General features: G+C 43.8%; 2 protein-coding genes and 1 long non-coding RNA gene across 13 annotated transcripts in view; all 3 read left to right on the plus strand.

The window, feature by feature from the left end:
- The window catches only part of LOC130383866 (KN motif and ankyrin repeat domain-containing protein 1-like), a 35,633-nt gene extending 32,573 nt beyond the window's left edge, over positions 1-3,060 (plus strand). For 10 of the 11 annotated variants that reach the window (XM_056591727.1, XM_056591735.1, XM_056591736.1 and 7 more), the window contains 4 exons: positions 172-314; positions 1,094-1,294; positions 1,721-1,819; positions 1,913-3,058. In XM_056591727.1, coding sequence (XP_056447702.1) covers positions 172-314; positions 1,094-1,294; positions 1,721-1,819; positions 1,913-1,975 — 506 coding nt within the window. In that variant the 3' untranslated portion in view covers positions 1,976-3,058. Of the gene's footprint in view, positions 1-171; positions 315-1,093; positions 1,295-1,720; positions 1,820-1,912 lie in introns of all 11 variants that reach the window. The other variant, XM_056591738.1, reaches the window with a different exon arrangement.
- A 4,061-nt stretch (positions 3,061-7,121) lies between these two features.
- Positions 7,122-7,883, plus strand: LOC130383868 (uncharacterized). The gene is made up of 3 exons (XR_008895856.1): positions 7,122-7,140; positions 7,603-7,701; positions 7,795-7,883. It is a non-coding gene; the product is annotated as an uncharacterized LOC130383868 (long non-coding RNA).
- Positions 7,884-9,819: 1,936 nt separating this feature from the next.
- Positions 9,820-18,631, plus strand: part of LOC130384734 (doublesex- and mab-3-related transcription factor 1-like) — a 22,673-nt gene continuing 13,861 nt past the window's right edge. Inside the window, exons 1-3 of the mRNA XM_056593056.1 lie at positions 9,820-10,348; positions 11,233-11,407; positions 13,624-13,772. Of these exons, the coding sequence (XP_056449031.1) occupies positions 10,121-10,348; positions 11,233-11,407; positions 13,624-13,772 (552 nt within the window). The 5' untranslated portion in view covers positions 9,820-10,120. The remainder of the gene's footprint in view (positions 10,349-11,232; positions 11,408-13,623; positions 13,773-18,631) is intronic.

Raw genomic sequence — 18,631 nt, forward strand, 5'->3', positions numbered from 1 at the left:
TAGCTATTCACAGCCCGTGAACGCTGACCAATCAGGAGAGAGGGGGGACGTGAGATACACCAAGACCACCCGAAAGGCAGCCCCGGCGGTGTGCATTATGTCTTTAGCTGGTGTTTGTGGACCCACTGGCGTGCGTTCTCAGGCGTGCGTTTTTGTGCTCCTGTGTGGCAGACGTGTGCAACGTGAACCAGCAGAACAAGGCGGGCTACACGCCCATCATGCTGGCGGCGCTGGCGGCGGTGGAGTGCCCCGAGGACATGCGCATCGTGGAGGAGCTGTTCGGCCAGGGGGACGTCAACGCGCGAGCTAGCCAGGTCAGTCCGGGCCCGGGGGGGGGACGACCAACGGGGAACACGACCCCGTGGCAGTGTGGCCTAACCTGTGGGTCCGCGCCGCAGTAGTCTGTATCGATAAACTGCAAGGTAATTCTTTTTTCTAAAGGGAATCTTTTTTCTTTACCCTGTGTTTTATCATTTTGAGGACATTTGGGATATTTTCACAGGGAAATTAATCAAAAGTTTGTATTTTGCCTTGAAACTATACAAGTTAACCATTTAATTTTTGTATTTTATATCATCCCAAGGGTATTTATAGTTTATCTTGTGCCCCAAGCGCCTCAATCCAATGTTAAAGCGGCGATCTTGACGATCTCCGAAGTTCTCTAGAATCTATCTAGAGTGAGGCATCACAATGGGATGGAGCCTTTTGCAGTGTTATGATTCTTAATAACTGGGTGTCTGTGGTGGCATTCCATTCCTCAAGCAACACACAGTTAGGAACGTGTTCACCCAGCGATGGTTGTTCTGCCAGAGAGGGTATGACTGAGCTACCTGGAGTTAAACAGACCCTGTTTAACTCACTTGTGTCTATTGTGGTGCTCAGTTCCTCTATTTCGCCATAGATGGTGCCAAAGACACCAAAACCGAGATCGTCGAGATCAGCCCTTTATAGTCTAACCATGATGAACAGCAAGGTTCATACTTTGGAACCACTGCTCTCGGCTGTGAAGAAAATCTATAAATTACATTTCTTAACAAATGTACAGATGATGGCTAGAACCAGTAATCCTCAGTGTGCGTATGTGTCCGTCCAGGCGGGTCAGACGGGGCTGATGCTGGCGGTCAGCCATGGCAGGATGGACATGGTGCGGGCCCTGTTGGTGCAGGGGGCCGACGTCAACGTCCAGGACGACGAGGGCTCCACGGCCCTGATGTGCGCCAGCGAGCACGGCCACGTGGAGATCGTCAAGCTGCTGCTGGGCCAGCCCGGCTGCGACGCCACCCTCAGCGACAGCGTAAGGCTACTGAGTGGAGGAAGAAAGGGGCTATTGGCCTCATTCACATGACGGCCGTCTTGAGTTGTAAAGGACCTGGCTGTAGCATTTTTAAGGATTGTTGTGTTGACCGTACACAACCGTACACAACTGCTATCGTGACTAGTTTCGGTCCCGAAACTTTAGTAGGAATACACATTTTCATAGTTTCTTGCTAGTCCCTGAGCTTCGCAGTGAGGTGCTTTGTAAAGCAAGTTTTACCTGCTGCGTAATGAAACAAACAATTTTCGATACGAGAGACTGCTAAATGACCCCATGGGGGGGAGGGGGGGGGGGGCTTCAAAACCAAAACATCTCCAAATGTCATACCATAAGCGCCGGGCCTTCCGAAGTACTCAATTTAACCAACCCTGCTTTCTGTGGCTTCCTGTCCCCCCCCCCCTTTAGGACGAGAGTAACGCCCTCTCCATAGCGCTGGAGGCCGGACACAAGGACATCGCCGTGCTGCTGTATGCACACGTCAACTTCTCCAAAGCTCAGTCCCCGGTGGGTTCCCCAAACACGCTCTGATCCCATTAGTTCCTTTCCATTGCCATTTTACCTTTCGTTCACTGTGTTTTGTGTGCGCGTGTGTTTTAGGGTACGCCTCGCCTGGGCAGAAAGACGTCGCCCAGTCCCACGAGAAGAAGCATGTTTGATTAGAGGTGCCGCCTCTTCCCACAAACCCTGTGCTGCTATTGGTTCTCATCCACAGACGTCTTACCCCTACCCGGATAAGACTTCTAACCCCTAGACACCCACAAACCAAGCTTTTGTCTTTTATTTACTCTAAATCGTTTAGATCGTTGCGTATACTCATATATGCCTCCGACATCTCCAAAGTGTCCTTTTATTTTTTATGTAAAAAACGAATGTAACCAACTTATAGAAGGCTGCGGTCGTGCAGCGGTTCAGACGGACAATAGTACAGACCAACACTCAAGGCAATATTTAGTGCGAGTCGGCGAAGAGTTACGACGGCGATAACGTGAAGGAGCACACGTCGTAAATCGGCATCACCTTCGCAGTCATCGTAAATGTGAGCCAAGCTTTGACACGACGAAGCGGCATTCAGTATATCCGACCACCACTCCGCGTGCTCGCCCGTGCATGGTGCCGGTCCCGTGTGTGTGCAGCGCTCTCCCCTCAACACCCCCGTATGTATCCTGTCGGCCCCTGAGTGCACCAAGCTTTCGTACACAGACATGGAGCGTGGAGTCCCTTTATTAGATGTAACTATCGGAAGAAATTATACTTTTATACAAATCCTTTGTATCTATTTAAGAATAAAATCACAGTATTTTTGCGAGTATTTCTTATGATGTAACATGACATGAAGTTATATATTTATCAAGGTATATAGTTTTAATGCAGATATATGTATTATTCCATTGTGTATATACTTTGTTCATTAGAGATTCTAATTTTCTTTTTTGTGTCTTTATTTTTTTGTCCAGCCTTCTTTCCTTATATCGTCTAATGTATAGTGTAAGCTGTTCACTTTGTTAGTGTTAAACCAGGTACTGATTTCCATCTTTATTTGAGATTTAAAGTGCCTGAGATTTTTCCATATAACAATAAACGTCAATTAAATGCAATCCAATTGGTTTTTGTTTCCTTCATGGATATCACAAAAACTCTGTCCATTATATCGTCTAAATCTACTGGTAGACCAACCTTATCATAATTTCCCGATGATAAATTTGTGTAATTATTTTTATATGACTAAACGATCAACTCTTGTTGGGGTGTATCGTCGACTGTATTGAAACTGCATTTCTGACTGCGCAAGTCTTTTTAGTCAAGCGAAGACCTCACAAAACGATTTCACTTCAACTAGCGCCCTCTTCTGTTAAGAACTGATACTACAAAGAAAAAAGTGCGAATGGGTTCCAGATGCACAATGATAATGGAAGAGCTTATGTCCCTGAATTCATAAGCTTCCTTAATGTGTCAATAGGTCTTCAATCGTGGTAATATTACTAATGCATATTAAATATATTTGGTATGAAATATTGAATTAATCGCAGTATTCAATCAAATCTTAAATAAAACATGCAAATGCATGCTATTGCAAGGGAGGTTAGCCGTTTTATGGGGTTTCAGTGCTGTTAGTTAACAGGGGGACATTCGTGGCAGTTATTTGTCCCGGTTGGTTGATTTAGGGCCGAGTTTAAATTATAGCATTTTAATTGGTAACTTTTCATTACCCTCTTCATTGAAGTGTGCTTGTAAGGCCTTTAATGATGGTTGTTTTTAGTATGCCATGATAGTGGGTCACATTCATAGCCAGTTTGCAGTAGGTTATTGTGTGTGATTGTGTAACCGTGTCAGACTGATCAAATATGTCAGCCTGGGCATCGGCTTCTTGCACGTCTGCAGGCTGCTTGTATCGTTAAAAACCAGGGAAGCATAACGTTAATTAAGTGTTATATTTTAGCGTTTTAAGGACTAGTCATTGGTTTGTTTGTTGTTTCACCTTCCGTTGGATATTAATCACGTGGAATCATCAAATAGTATCTGAATACTGAGTTTCTTTTTATCAACTTCGTGTCAGAATGCGGGAATTTCATTCTCTTCGTCTGTAATCCTCCTCATCGTAGGGGATGTGCATGCATACTGTACACATCCCACTTAATATCACGACACCCACACAATGGGCCTCCCACGCGTCCAGTTTAGGCCCTCCCATGGAAATGGAATTAAGCCCCTGGGTTAACTCGCTACTAAAGAAGTGTTGCCCTCTTCCCCGTTAGGCATCACCCTGCATTAGTAAACCACCCTCAGTTAATATCACAACCCTGCACAGATCAACTCATACACAGTGAGGACCACTCTCCCTTTGTTCTTCTCTTGTTTTGGTTGATCAAGAAACCAAAGTTTCAAGAAAAGGATGAGCATTCAGGAGGACGTCAAGCAGCCGCACCTTGCCGGCCCGGGACCCATGTCCCAGCCGCGTCCAGTACCAAGAAAACCCCGAGGATTCCCAAGTGTTCCCGATGCAGGAACCAAGAACACATGTCTCCATTGAAGGGACATAAGCGTTTTTGCAACTGGAGAGATTGCCAATGTCCGAAGTGCGAACTTGGAGGCAGAGAGTAATGGCGGCTCAGGTAAAATGTATTTTTGAAATTAGCCTCCCTCCACCATTTAAACCCTTTTATTGAAACCAATGGCATATCCTGTATTAAATTGAAGTTATGTATGTATATTGGGGTTTTATATACTAGTAATAGGCCTGTACTAGATGCTTCTATGATTTGGCTGAAGTTGCACGTCTCAAAGTAAATCCAGAGAGGTCCTGCATTGCATCAGTCAATGCTAGCTTAATTAAAAACAAGGTCATGATGTTAATATTTAATTGTTTACTCATCAGATCAGTTACAGTTGTTTCAAGTCATGCCCGTGGTTTGTGAACATGTTAAAATCAGCTACAGGTGGTTGGGGCTAGCACCCGTTACAATGTCTTCATGCTTTACAATGAAGTAACACTAGATTATAATAAGAGTGGAAACTGGTATTGTCATCGATAAATCATGTATTTCATTAATACAATATGCATGTGCAGTTGAACATACTGCTGCATAGACAACATGGCCAGACTCGGACCGTGGCAGCATAGTCTAGACCTGGGGTTGGGCCTTTTTCCTCCACCGCCCGTGAAGATTTTTTTTTTTTTCCCCCGTGACGAGATTAAAATCGACACGTTAACTTTAAAGTCAACATGTCGACATTAAACTCGAAATGTCGAGAATAAAGTTGAAACATCACAATCTCGACGTGTCCATTTTCCGTTCCTCTGTCAGCACGCAGACGCTCCGGGCATCCTCCCAAGCGTGCAGTGGATGACACGAAGTAGTCGGCTCGGCAATAACCCTCGGGTCATTGTTTGTGGTGTAGGCCTCCATCCAAACAATATAGCGACTAAAACCTTCAATGCAACCACTGATTGCAATGCCGCTCCCATAACGCGCACTACGCGCTGCGCGTAGGGCCTCAAGTCCTGAGGGGGGCCCCAAAAAAATAAAAATAAATAGGCTGTCTCTGTTTACAAAGTAAAGTGTGTAAATATTTGTGTAAATTGTTTCTGCTTGTAAATCTTTGCTTCATAGAAGAATTGTTCTTACTTGTATACTTCTAGTTTTAAGTTTGTATTTATGGATAACTATTTAATTTAAAAGATTTTGGACATTCCAATACTTGTGTGTACTGTATGTATGTTTTGGCTGTTCTGTGAACTGTGTTTACAAAGTAGATTTAACTTTTGCGTTTTAATAAAATGTTAAACTGGCAGAAACCAATTCTTTTTTTCGGGGGGGGGGGGGGGGGGGGCCATAAAGGAGTTATGCTTAGGGCCCCAAAATAGCTAGCAGCGGCACTGCGTCTGGCTTTAGTTCATCGTACCCATCCATATGCCAGAGTGCATTCGGACCTTTGCTGTAATATTGCCTTCGCCTCAGATGCAGGGCATGCCTTTGCTCTACAGTTTTCTTCAGTTTTGTTTTCTTATACTGGCCCATGATAGGCCCCCCGATCGGCGAAGGCCCAAGACAATGTGATTTTTTGTTTGGGGCTTGACACCACAGCCACAGTCGTCTCACCCCCCCCGTCAGGATTTCTCGTCTAACAACACCCCCCCACCCCCACCATCGGAAAAAAAATTACGCATCTTCATCGTAAGATCCCCTCTCAGGGGGCCTACGAAACCTCCCAGCCCCAAGGCCCAATTGCAGGTTAAGGCAGGCCTGTTCATACCCTCAGGATCACGCAACTTGATCAATTGTCTTTCTGTGTTTTGCGACACAACATAACCTTTATGTATTTCACGGAGTCGCAACCATCTGTATCCTTGCATCTGCCCATTTCCAGCCAGTTCAGTTTGCTAGAACGGGGCCACTTCTTCCAGGTTTGTATCATTCCTCCTCCTGAACAGACGAAGTTTTCCGCACAACCTTCTCAGCGTCCTTACACTAATCACCACACTGTGGTTCGGCGCTAAAGCAGCGAGTATCTCTTTATTGTTAAACCCAATTCTGAAATACAATTTGACCAAATTATCTACACAAGCCATTGGATTCAGTGCAGGCCCGTGGAGCGGTTGCTATCTCTCCCAACTAATTTAAACTATTCTCGCCATTTCGAGTTTAATGTCGACTTTAAAGTCGACAAATCGAGATTAAAGTCAACATAATATTTCAACTTTATTCTCGACGTTTTGAGTTTTGTCTCGACACGTCGAGAATAAAGTCGACATGACATTTCAACTGTTTTCTCGACATTTCGAGTTTAATTTAGACATGTTGACTTTAAAGTCGACGTTTCGACTTTAATCTCGTCACGGCAAAAAAAAATATTTTCTTCATGTGTGGCCTTAATACTCCGTCGTACCCAGCCCTTCCAGACTCGTGTTTCATTTCATTTGCACAGAGAGTCTGGACCCACTCAATTGACTAACGTCAACTCACTTGAAGGCGGGTGTCGGTTGAAGTTTAAAACTATTGGATCTGCCCAGTGCCACTCTGGATCTGCCATAACCAATCGCTAATGTTTGACTTTCATTTACCATTGATGTGTGATGCTATCTTGATGCTGTCTCCTCTGTGGCAGGTGGCCATACGTCGTCAGCAGGCCCAGGAAGAGGAGCTTGGGATATGTAGTCCCATAACGCTGTCCAGCTCAGACATGGTGGGGAAGAATGAAGCGGGTGGCAACTGCCTATATTCAGAGGAGGGCTGCTCCCCTACCACGTCCTCCAGCTTCTCTGCATCAACCCCCATCAAAGGTGAAGATGTCACCCTCTCTCAGCTCACGCCACCCTCAGCGACAGCGTAAGGCTACTGGGTGGAGGAGGAAAGGGGCTATTGACCTCATTCACACGACGGCCGTCTTGAGTTGTAAAGGACCTGGCTGTAGCACTTTTAAGGATTGTTGTGTTGACCGTACCGTAACGTCGCTATCGTGACTAGTTTCGGTCCCGAAAAATGACTTTAGTAGGAATACACATTTTCATAGTTTCTTGCCAATCCCTGAACTTCGCAGTGAGTGGCTTTGTAAAGCAAGTTTTACCTGCTGCTTAATGAAACAAACAATTTTCGATAAGAGAGACTGCTAGATGACCCCATAGTTCAAATACATTTGAACTATTGGTGTGAACAGGCCTACTGCTGTGCCGGGGGGGGGTTCTTCAAAACCAAAACATCTCCAAATGTCATACCATAAGCGCCGGACCTTCTGAAGTACTCAATTTAACCAACCCTGCTTTCTGTGGCTTCCTGTCCCTCCCCCTTTAGGACGAGAGTAACGCCCTCTCCATAGCGCTGGAGGCCGGACACAAGGACATCGCCGTGCTGCTGTATGCACACGTCAACTTCTCCAAAGCTCAGTCCCCGGTGGGTTCCCCAAACACGCTCTGATCCCATTAGTTCCTTTTCATTGTTATTTTAACTTTTGTTCACAGTGTTTTGTGTGCGTGTGTGTTTTAGGGTACGCCTCGCCTGGGCAGAAAGACGTCGCCCAGTCCCACGAGAAGAAGCATATTTGATTAGAGGTCCCGCCTCTTCCAAGCTTTTGTCTTTTATTTACTCTAAATCGTTTAGATCGTTGCGTATACTCATATATGCCTCCGACATCTCCAAAGTGTCCTTTATTTTTTATGTAAAAAACGAATGTAACAAACTTATTAGACAGACAATAGTACAGACCAACACTCAAGACAATATTTAGTGCGAGACGGCGATAACGTGAAGGAGCGCACGTCGTAAATCGGCATCACCTTCGAAGTCATCGTAAATGTGAGCCAAGCTTTGACACGACGAAGCGGCATTCAGTATATCCGACCACCGCTCCGCGTGCTCGCCCGTGTATGGTGCCGGTCCCGTGTGTGTGCAGCGCTCTCCCCTCAACACCCCGTATGTATCCTAGGGCCCCCAGTCGGCCCCTGAGTTCACCAAGCTTTCCTACACAGACATGGAGCGCGGAGTCCCTTTATTAGATGTAACTATCGGAAGAAATTATACTTGTATACAAAATCCTTTGTATCTATTTAAAATAATATCACAGTATTTTTTATGATGTAACATGACATGAAGTTATATATTTATCAAGGTATATAGTTTTAATCCAGATATATGTATTATTCCATTGTGTATATACTTTGTTCATTAGAGATTCTAATTTTCTTTTTTGTGTCTTTATTTTTTTGTCCAGCCTTCTTTCCTTATATCGTCTAATGTATAGTGTAAGCTGTTCACTTTGTTAGTGTTAAATGACTGATTTCCATCTTCTGTTAAGAACTGATACTACAAAGCAAAAAGTGCGAAAGGATTCCAGATGCACAATGATAATGGAAGAGCTTATGTCCCTGAATTCATAAGCTTCCTTAAAGGGACACTGTGTAATATTTTAAGTCATTTATTACCTCAAATCAACGTATTCATTCATAAATAAGTCCTCATTGGTGTAAAATTATCTCTGCCAAAAATCTCACTTATCCTCCTGAGCAAAGAATAATTTATATGTAGTAACATAGGACGGGTAAGCTTCATGGAGGCTTCCATGTTCTTCCGGTCTATGAACTGCCGAGAGGGACAAAAAGCATTACGTGGTACAGGAAATGCAAATGCGTTTTCACTCCCAGCCAGCGTGAATGATGACTGAAATAATTAACTATCTTGCTCGAGGAATAATTACTCATACATCATTAGCTTACACTAATGATTCAATGCAGTTTGAAATAACGAACCTCATCATCACTCGAATGACTCGATGAGGTAGTATTGGATGTCATGACACAGCTTCTTGGCACATTAGTTTGAATGCAATATACAATTGTACCACTAGATGGGAGTATTTTTTACAAGTGTCCCTTTAATGTGTCAATAGTTCTTCAATCGTGGTAATATTACAAATGCATATTAAATATATTTGGTATGAAATATTGAATTAATTGCAGGATTCAATCAAATCTTAAATAAAACATGCAAATGCATGCTATTGCAAGGGAGGTTAGCCGTTTTATGGAGTTTCAGTGCTGTTAGTTAACAGGGGGTCATTTGTGGCAGTTATTTGTCCCGGGTGGTTGATTTAGGGCCGAGTTTAAATTATAGCATTTTAATTGGTAACTTTTCATTACCCTCGTCATTGAAGTGTGCTTGTAAGGCCTTTAATGATGGCTATTTTTAGTATGCCATGGTAGTGGGTCACATTCATAGCCAGTTTGCAGTAGGTTATTGTGTGTGTGATCGTGTAACCATGTCAGACTGATCAAATATATCAGCCTGGGCAGCTGCTTCTTGCACGTCTGCAGGCTGCTTATCGTTAAAAACCAGGGAAGCATAACGTTAATTTAGTGTTATATTTGAGCGTTTTAAGGAATAGTCATTGGTTTCTTTGTTTTTTCACCTTCCGTTGGATATTAATCGCCTGGATTCATCAAATAGTATCTGAATATAAAAGTTTTTTATCAACTTCGTGTCAAAATGAGTGAATTTCATTCTCTTCGTCTGTAATCCACCTCATCGTAGGGGATGTGCATGCATACTTTACACATCCCACTTAATATCACGACACCCACACAACGGGCCTCCCACGCGTCCAGTTTAGGCCCTCCCATGGAATTAAGCCCCTGTGTTAACTCGCTACTAAAGAAGCGTTGCCCTCTTCCCCGTTAGGCATCACCCTGCATTAGTAAACAACCCTCAGTTAATATCACAACCCTGCACAGATCAACTCATACACAGTGAGGACCACTCTCCGTTTTTGTGCTTCTCTTGTTTTGGTTTATCAAGAAACCAAAGTTTCAAGAAAAGGATGAGCATTCAGGAGGACGTCAAGCAGCAGCACCTGGCCGGCCCGGGACCCATGTCCCCAGCCCCATCCAGTACCAAGAAAACCCCGAGGATGCCCAAGTGTTCCCGATGCAGGAACCACGGATACATGTCTCCCCTGAAGGGACATAAGCGTTTTTGCAACTGGAGAGATTGCCAATGTCCGAAATGCAAACTTATTGCAGAGAGGCAGAGAGTAATGGCGGCTCAGGTAACATGTCTTTTTGAAATTAGCCTCCCTCCACCTTTTATTGAAACCAATGGTATATCCTGTATTAAATTGCAGTTATGTATTTTGCCAGATATGACCGTTTTCTAATATATTGGGGTTTTATACACTAGTAGTAATAGGCCTGTACTAGATGCTTCTATGATTTGGCTGAAGTTGCACGTGTCGAAGTAATTTCCAGAGACGTGCTGCATTGCATCAGTCAATGCTAGCTTGATTAAAAACAAGGTCATGTTGTTAATATTTAAATGTTTACTCATCAGATCATTGTTACAGTTGTTTGAAGCCATGTCCGCAGTTTGTAAACATGCTTTTAACAATAAAATAATCTACAGGTGGTTGGGGCTAGCACAATTACAATGTTACAATGTACAATTACATAGTTACAATGTATCTTCGTGCTTTATAATGAAGTAAAACTAGATTATAATAAAAGTGGAAACTGGTATTGTCATCGATACATCATATATTTCATATGAATGTGCAGTTGAACATACTGCTGCATAGACCACATGGCCAGACTGGACCGGGGCAGGATAGTCTAGACCTGGGGTTGGGCCTTTTTCCTCCAGCCGAAAGAATCTGAGATTATGTGAGTCCCATCTCTAGCAGGGTCCTTCCAGACTCTCGTGTGTTCCAGACTCTAGTGTTTCATTTCATTGGCACAGAGAGCCTGGACCCACTCAATTGACTAACGTCAACTCACTTGAAGGCGGGTGTCGGTTGAAGTTTAAAACTATTGGATCTGCCCAGTGCCACTCTGGATCTGCCATAAACAATCGCTAATCTTTGACTTTCATCTACCATGGATGTGTAAAAAAAGTACTACAACAGATGCTATCTCGACGCTGTCTCCCCTGTGGCAGGTGGCCCTACGTCGTCAGCAGGCCCAGGAAGAGGAGCTTGGGATATGTAGTCCCATAACGCTGTCCAGCTCTGACATGGTGGTGAAGAATGAAGCGGGTGGCAACTGCTTGTATTCAGTGGAGGGCTGCTCCCCTACCACGTCCTCCAGCTTCTCTGCATCAACCCCCATCAATGGTGAGGATGTCACCCTCTCTCAGCTCACGCCAATAATCCTATCAGCCTTTATTTGTTTCTTCATTAATTGATTTATTAAATTCATAGGATTTAGTACAGAGGGTAATTGTTCCAAATATGCACCACTCCTAGTGACATGATCACAAATTGCTGGATTAAATCATACATTTGGAATACATTAATAAATATTTAATTATTACATTATAAATATAATTGAAAGGATGTGTAAATACAGTTACAAGACTGGAGTTTGCCAGGCTTTTAGGCCCCGTTTACACGAGGACGCTTGCGGGTAAAAACGACCCAATATTTTATCGGAAGTGCCTTTAGTTTAGACGGTGACGGCGTTTTTGGGGCTTAAAAAGGCAAAAATCTGAAACCACCCTCCAGAGTGGAAAACTTGAATACGCTCCGCCGTAGTGTTTCCGTCTACACTGCCAAGACGCAAAACTCGGCTCACGTTGTGTACGCGTTTACGTCACATGCAGCGCCAGTACAGGGAAATAAACAAACATGTTGGATTATTTCCATGCGTCGGACCGTCAAGCTGCTCTGGCAGCTCTAATAAACTTACAGGAGTCTTTCCACGAAATGTAGAGAATATGTACAGATAGTATTACTGAACAGAGAAGGATCTGTAATTCTGTTTTGGTTTTCGCGCCACAGATTAGGGAAAACGGAAGATCCTACGCATGCGCTCAGACATGGCGGTGTTGTGTGATGGTGTATCACAGCACCACCTAGCCGCCTGACATGCATACCCAATCGAAATCCACACACTTTTGCGTCACCGTATGCACGCAGATTTCCTCCCGAAAATGCCGGAAAAGTGAAGACGCAAAGCCACTTTTGCGTCTTCTGTTCAGACCGTCATCGTGTAAACGTAGCCTTAGGTTATCTACCAACATTTTGGTTGGCCCAGATAGTTCAGGACTCGGTGTACTTTGCTGGTCTTTTAGAAAAAATGTAATGAGGAGAATACAAAACGATACAATACTCTATCAGTATTTTGTCTATATACTGTGTTTGCTGTGTAGACAACGAATACAGGAGAATGCTGTCTGGAGTGCGTTAGAGAGGGAACAGAACTGAGGGTCTGTCTACGCTGGCCTGTCCCAAGCTAGACACTTGAGTTTCAACCACTGTGTGGATCCATTGAGGGTGGGGGGGAGAGGAGAGAGAGAGAGAGAGAGACGGAGTGGGATGAAGAGTGAGATAAGCAGAAACTGAGAGAGTTTGAGATAGATAGAGAGGGAAAAGTATAGAGAATGATAGAGAGGGAGAGAGAGAGCGTTGTGGAGGTGAATAGAGGGAGGTAGACTAACCTCCCTCTATACTGTCTCCTGACACATAGACAGTCTGTTCCCTCCTGTTCTCATATCTACCTCATGAGCCAGAGACATCAAGGCTGACCACCGCTGAACCCAATTGGCCCCACTGCATGTCTGTGGTGCGTGGGCATTTCTGTGTGCATGTGTGATTGTGTGTGTGTGTGATTTTGTGTGCGTGCATGTGTATGTGTGAGTACGTTTCTGTACCCATTCCTGCATGAACTTGTGCGCAGTACCTGGATGGGTGACAGGATAGTGGGGGGAGAGCGAGAGAGAGGAGTCAAGCACACACTGCCTCCGTGATGATAGAGGCAGGGCATGGACCGGGGAGACTTCCTTATCACCGCCTTTTAATAACCGCTCTGTATCTCTGATGTGTGCGACAGAAAATTGAATGTGAGGAGAAATGTGTCCTTGTTGATAGGGAAAGAACCGCAAACGAAGCGATCGCTCAGTGTTTGTTCCGAGGGAGCTGACTGATGCGCTCTCAGGCCAGAAGGCCGTGTGTTGGTGGGTTACGACAGGGTACTGTGTCCTGGTACTTAACCAGTGTTCTGGTTGCCATCGCAAACATCACCTACAGATGGTGCTGTTGCTAATAAGATGCAGTTGTAAACAGATACCGTTATCCTTTATTTAGTTTTCAGTGAAGAAATATGAAACATATGGCGTGCATATTTTTTTTTTCTCATTCGAAATGTATTTCAGTTATAGATGAACAGATAAGTGTTAATTATTATAAATTATAGAAGTGACAGTGTGTGCATCAACCATTCATAAAACCAAAAAACATACCTCCAAACCGTACAGCAGACTGAAGCAGACAGCTGCTTTTACTTTGGTAATCAATGGTTCATCGTTTCCTGTTTCCTGTTTCCTGTGCAGGGGGCAGCCCTTCCTCATCCTCCAGCCCCCCCGTCAAGCCCCAGGCCGAAGGGACCTCTGACCTGACGGTGGACGCCTACTACAACTTCTACCAGCCCAGCCGCTACCCTGCCTACTACAACAACCTGTACAACTACCAGCAGTACCCGGTAACCGCGGCAACACACCGAACCCCTGCCTGGTTAAGCGTCATCGCAATGACACCCATCGTAGTGATTATAATCGTAAATAAGAATATTGATGTGATCCCTTGCGGCGGTTTATACACAAACACCAAATGATAGTTGACTTGAAGTGACTTGTCGGTTCATTTAGGTTGGATTTAAGTTCACTGTGTTCCACAATATAAGATTAGTGAGATGAGATGCTAGCGGTTAGCCGCGATGTTGAGCTTGTGTGGCCTCTGCCTGTGGAGGCGGGGCTTAAGGAGCTGTAAGTGTGATGCCTTTACCTTTTACCAAACTCATAAAACCGTTACTGTGACGCGTCCCCTTTAAACCTTTGGCCAAAGCTTCTGGTTTGTTACTCGGGTAGGACGTTTTTTCGTTTCTTTCTTTTTTTTTAAACATTCACTTAAAGTTTTTTTGAAAAACATTTATTCCTGGATTATTGGGATGATTCAAGAAGAATCAGTGTTGATCTATTCGCCCAGCTGCTTAGGGTAGTTATCTCTCTTCTCTCCCGTTTCCACTGTTCTCTACCTGCAACAATTCAACTCCAGCGAGACTTCTCCTTGAACTAGACTAGTGAAAAGTTGAATTGCTCTGTAGGATCCTTTCAATAATTTTATAATGTAAACTGAGCATGTAAGCGCTCAGTCCTTTTAGTCCCTCTATTTCTGTAGGACATTTTAATTAGGTCCCAGGTGTATAATGTATTTTTTGGATCTAAATTCAAAATGTTGCCCCTTGTGGAATGGCTTTCATTCACTGTTCTATAAGAATGGAAGAATTGGTTACAAAATGGTTGTGAAAATGAAATGCAAAAGTCTGCCAACAACACAATATTCATCCAATCACAACAAACGAGAGAGAGAGAGAAAGTGTGTGTGTGTGTCTTAAGACACTTACACAGAAACACACACACACACACACACACACACACACACACACACACACACACACACACACACACACACACACACACACACACCCCTCACATCACCTTTTGATTTATCCCTAAATGTATCTCTGTTGTGTCGGATGAGACGAGCGGGTGCTGCGAGCAGATGAGATGCTATATTTCTCGCCGGTTAGCCCTGGTGATGGAGGAAGGTTAGCAGTAGCAGCCCAGCGCCACCTCTCTCCAGACGGAGCAGTGTGGTGCCGGGGTCACTGCCTCCGCGAACCCAGTCAGCGGCGAGCGCAGCCTAAATTGCAAAGGTTAATGGTATTGTCTGTCAGAGGGGAGAACAAAGCGCCGTGCCCTGCCGCTCAATGGAGAAGCCTGCGCGTTAATGCTAATCACTTAGCAATTTTTTTGCATAATTTAGCCATCGTCCCGGGTGAAATACGACCGCTGTGTCCCATCCCGGGTGAAGACGTCAGCAGGAGAAGGACAAACGCTACGGTTATTCAAATTGAGTTGCGCTTTCGTCGGGAACCAGTGTTGGCCATTTGCATGAGATGATTATTCACTGATAATGTTGCGGCCGCAAACGTTGGGTAAACCCCAGAAAAATCATGGGGAATGTTTTTCCTGGAATTATTTTTGTGTGGTGGGGTGGTTATATTTGCCGGCATGTGTCTCAGGTGTTGACGTTAAGACAATTCAAATGTTCAACAATATCTCATACCCATTTATACAACGAAATGGTGACAATTTAAATTGAATACATTTGATTTAATACATGGTTATTTGTGTTTCCAAAACAAACGACTACGTCACCTTGTTGATGAGGATGTTTTAACTCCTATTTAATAGATTAATTTAATGTTGTTTATGAAATGAGTGGGAGGTACCAGAGTTCCCCCACACTCTCAAAGGCAATGGTAGGCAGAACAATGTGCTACTTAAATTGTGGTTAAATACATGCTAAAATAAGACTACAATGTCTACAAATATTGTTTATATTACCTGTACTATTACCAGTCGTCGTTTCATGACTCATAGTCTATTTCTCTCTCACACAAACACACACACGCACACACAGACACACACAACCCCAACTGTTGTTGATTAATTGTGATCCTTATTTTCCGGTTAAGGATTAGTTGTCATGGTTACCGTCTATAAACTATTTCTCAGGTTTGATACTTGCTGAGGTGTGCTTAGTGTTTGTGTGTGAGTGTGCGCTGGTTCGCGCATATTTAAAGTCCTTACAGATTAACTTTGACATTTTACATTAACACAGCATTGGCCATGGCGTAAAACCCTTTGCTTTGTTGTTTTGAACCTTGTCAGGTCTGCCAAAATCACCTATTTTGTCAATCCTTCAGTTAAATGGATTAAAGAAACTGCATTCCGTTGTAGAGTGGTTTATATTTCCCCTCCTGCTTGTGTTTTACACTGCAAAACGAGTTTGGAGTAAAGTATCTCCTTGAGAGCATTGTGAATGGCTTTAGTCAGCGCGACCTACGTTGTGGGTGCTTGTGCACTTCACTGTTGCGGCAATGTGATGTACAAGTGATGTAACAATCTAACAATCTTCTGCAGGGAAATTGGCGGAACAGATTTTCCCGCATTTCTCCCAACCACATAATGGCCCCTGTAACGCCAAAGGCTGCATGTGTGTAGAGATAGAGAGACCTGGTTCAGGAGGTAGCGCTATCGGACGCAGTTGACAGGTGATTCGCTTTCACCGTTCTCGCCTTGTTTGAACATCTTTCTTGAAAGGCTGAATCCGGGTCGATTGGGTTATCATTAGCTGTAGCGTAATTAAAGCGACTTCTACAGTCCCATGCACATGACTAGGGATGGGGATCATTAATATTTATTGATATTGATACCATTTTCTATGCTCCTTAACGATCCGAGTCTTTATCGATACCACTATCGATACTTTTCTATTATTTGGTGGAAATACGAAGCATCTTTAGTGATGAGGAAAATATTTAGGAAATAAATAATTGCATTTTTAATTAAATATGTAATTCTTAATAAATATTGACATCAGTACTTTTAGTTAAATAAACTAAAATGATTAGAGCACTATACAACTGTATTAGTAGTAAAGAAACATGAGTAATACAGTATTACTCATGTTTCTCACGAAAAACTCAATTTACCGTTTCTTTATGTTACATTTGAACGTATCATGATAACATGTTACATTTGAACGCATCATTATAACCTGACAGTCGTTTTACTGAGCCAACCTCAACACATCATCATGCAGCACATCTGAAACTTTTATTTACTTTTTAAGATAACTAGCTTGTATGCTGCTGATTACAACACAGATTTCCCAATTGGATTACTATTTTTAACTGACGGGACTAGCGACAATGTCTGTGTGTGCGATTACCGCTCGTAGTTTGAGTGGATGATTAAGACGAGGCTTTTCAACTCGGAGACAGTCGAAGGTACTGCATTTGGCCTTTATTTGATACACAATGCTAATGTGCTTGGCCAATGGCCATTGAGGTTGTGTTCCCCCCCTTTACAATAAATGATTTTCGCCCTTTTCGCCCGTTCAGCCATCGTCGCGAGCAAAGTTAACAGCCAGACTTCACTTGTTTTACTTGTAAAGTTGTAATAACTGTTTGCTGACAATTTCGATTTGATTTAAATGCCGTGACGCGACTCGAGGGACACAACATTACGTTACAGGACCTACGGGACAAAAAAATAATAAAAGAACGACGGGACTCAATAGTCGTATCGATAAGCCCAAACTTTAATCATTTTCGGGTTTTGAAAAAAGTGGAACCGGGTCCTTGATAGAACCGTGTTTCGATCCCCATCCCTACACATGACAATACCCACCCTCCCACTCACCTAGAAGGAAACACTGGGTGTTGTATTTATCAGCGTGAGGCCATCTCTCCCCCATGGTCTCTCCCCCCTCCACTAGTGCCTCCAGGGCTGCCATGCAGGTGGGGAGTAATAACAATAATAATAATGATACCAGGGTGGCGCAGAGACCTGCCAGACGTCAGATGGTGCCAGATAAGACCACGTGTACCTTCTAGGGTGGTATGGCAAGCCCCCACTGCCCCTTCTCGAACCCCCCTCCCAGGATGCCAGCAGACTAGGTAAAACCAAACCCAATCCGTACCTAATTTCCAAATGCACCCAAACTAAACGGAGGCCGCCCTGTCTCACCACTAACAGCGGTGCAGCTCATAGGTCCCCATTTATTTGACCTCTGCCCAGATGAGAACTGAAATTTTCCTCAGAATGGGTGCCGAGGTTTGTGTAAACGATATCTTTATGCTGGCCTCTGGATATGTGTATTGCTACACTGGCCTGCCTAGCTCACACAGATCCCTATATCTCTTCCCCCCCCCCCCCCCCCCCCCCCCAAAGTAGTTCCGGTAGCTATCTATGCTTTTTATCAAAAAGCCAACCCTCATGTCAAACATTGGCTTGACATTGGTGGGTGGAAATACCTTTAGTCAGATATGCCATGTGCCCAGTTGTTTAGATGAGTCGTGCACGATAGAGATCTGGTTGGTTTAATGCTTGTGTTGAGTTTCACAAAGACTTAATGGTGAGTGTTTTGTATCAAGATTAAACCTCAGGGGGTGTTCCAAAGAATAAAAAAAATGTCATTAATATATTCTAATTATTATGATAATTATTAGCTATATGTGTAGTCTTAAAGTCCAGCAATTCTTGCCTCGGTTTTACATTCATATACACGTAGGGCAGAACTTGGCCTTTAAATTATCCCTGTTGAATACATGTGCAAAATGTGTTGTTAGGTATTTGGCATTTTGGCCTGCCAAGAGCGAGCCGGCTGCAATTTCAAAATCCCACTCTAATCTCTATTGTATTTGTCAAGGCCCAATGCAGGTGCTCAGTGTAGCTTAAATAACAGTTTATAAAGCTGCCGGCCGAGCGG

The sequence above is a fragment of the Gadus chalcogrammus genome, chromosome 6, assembly GCF_026213295.1.
Source record: "Gadus chalcogrammus isolate NIFS_2021 chromosome 6, NIFS_Gcha_1.0, whole genome shotgun sequence".
NCBI classification, from domain to species: Eukaryota; Metazoa; Chordata; class Actinopteri; order Gadiformes; family Gadidae; genus Gadus; species Gadus chalcogrammus.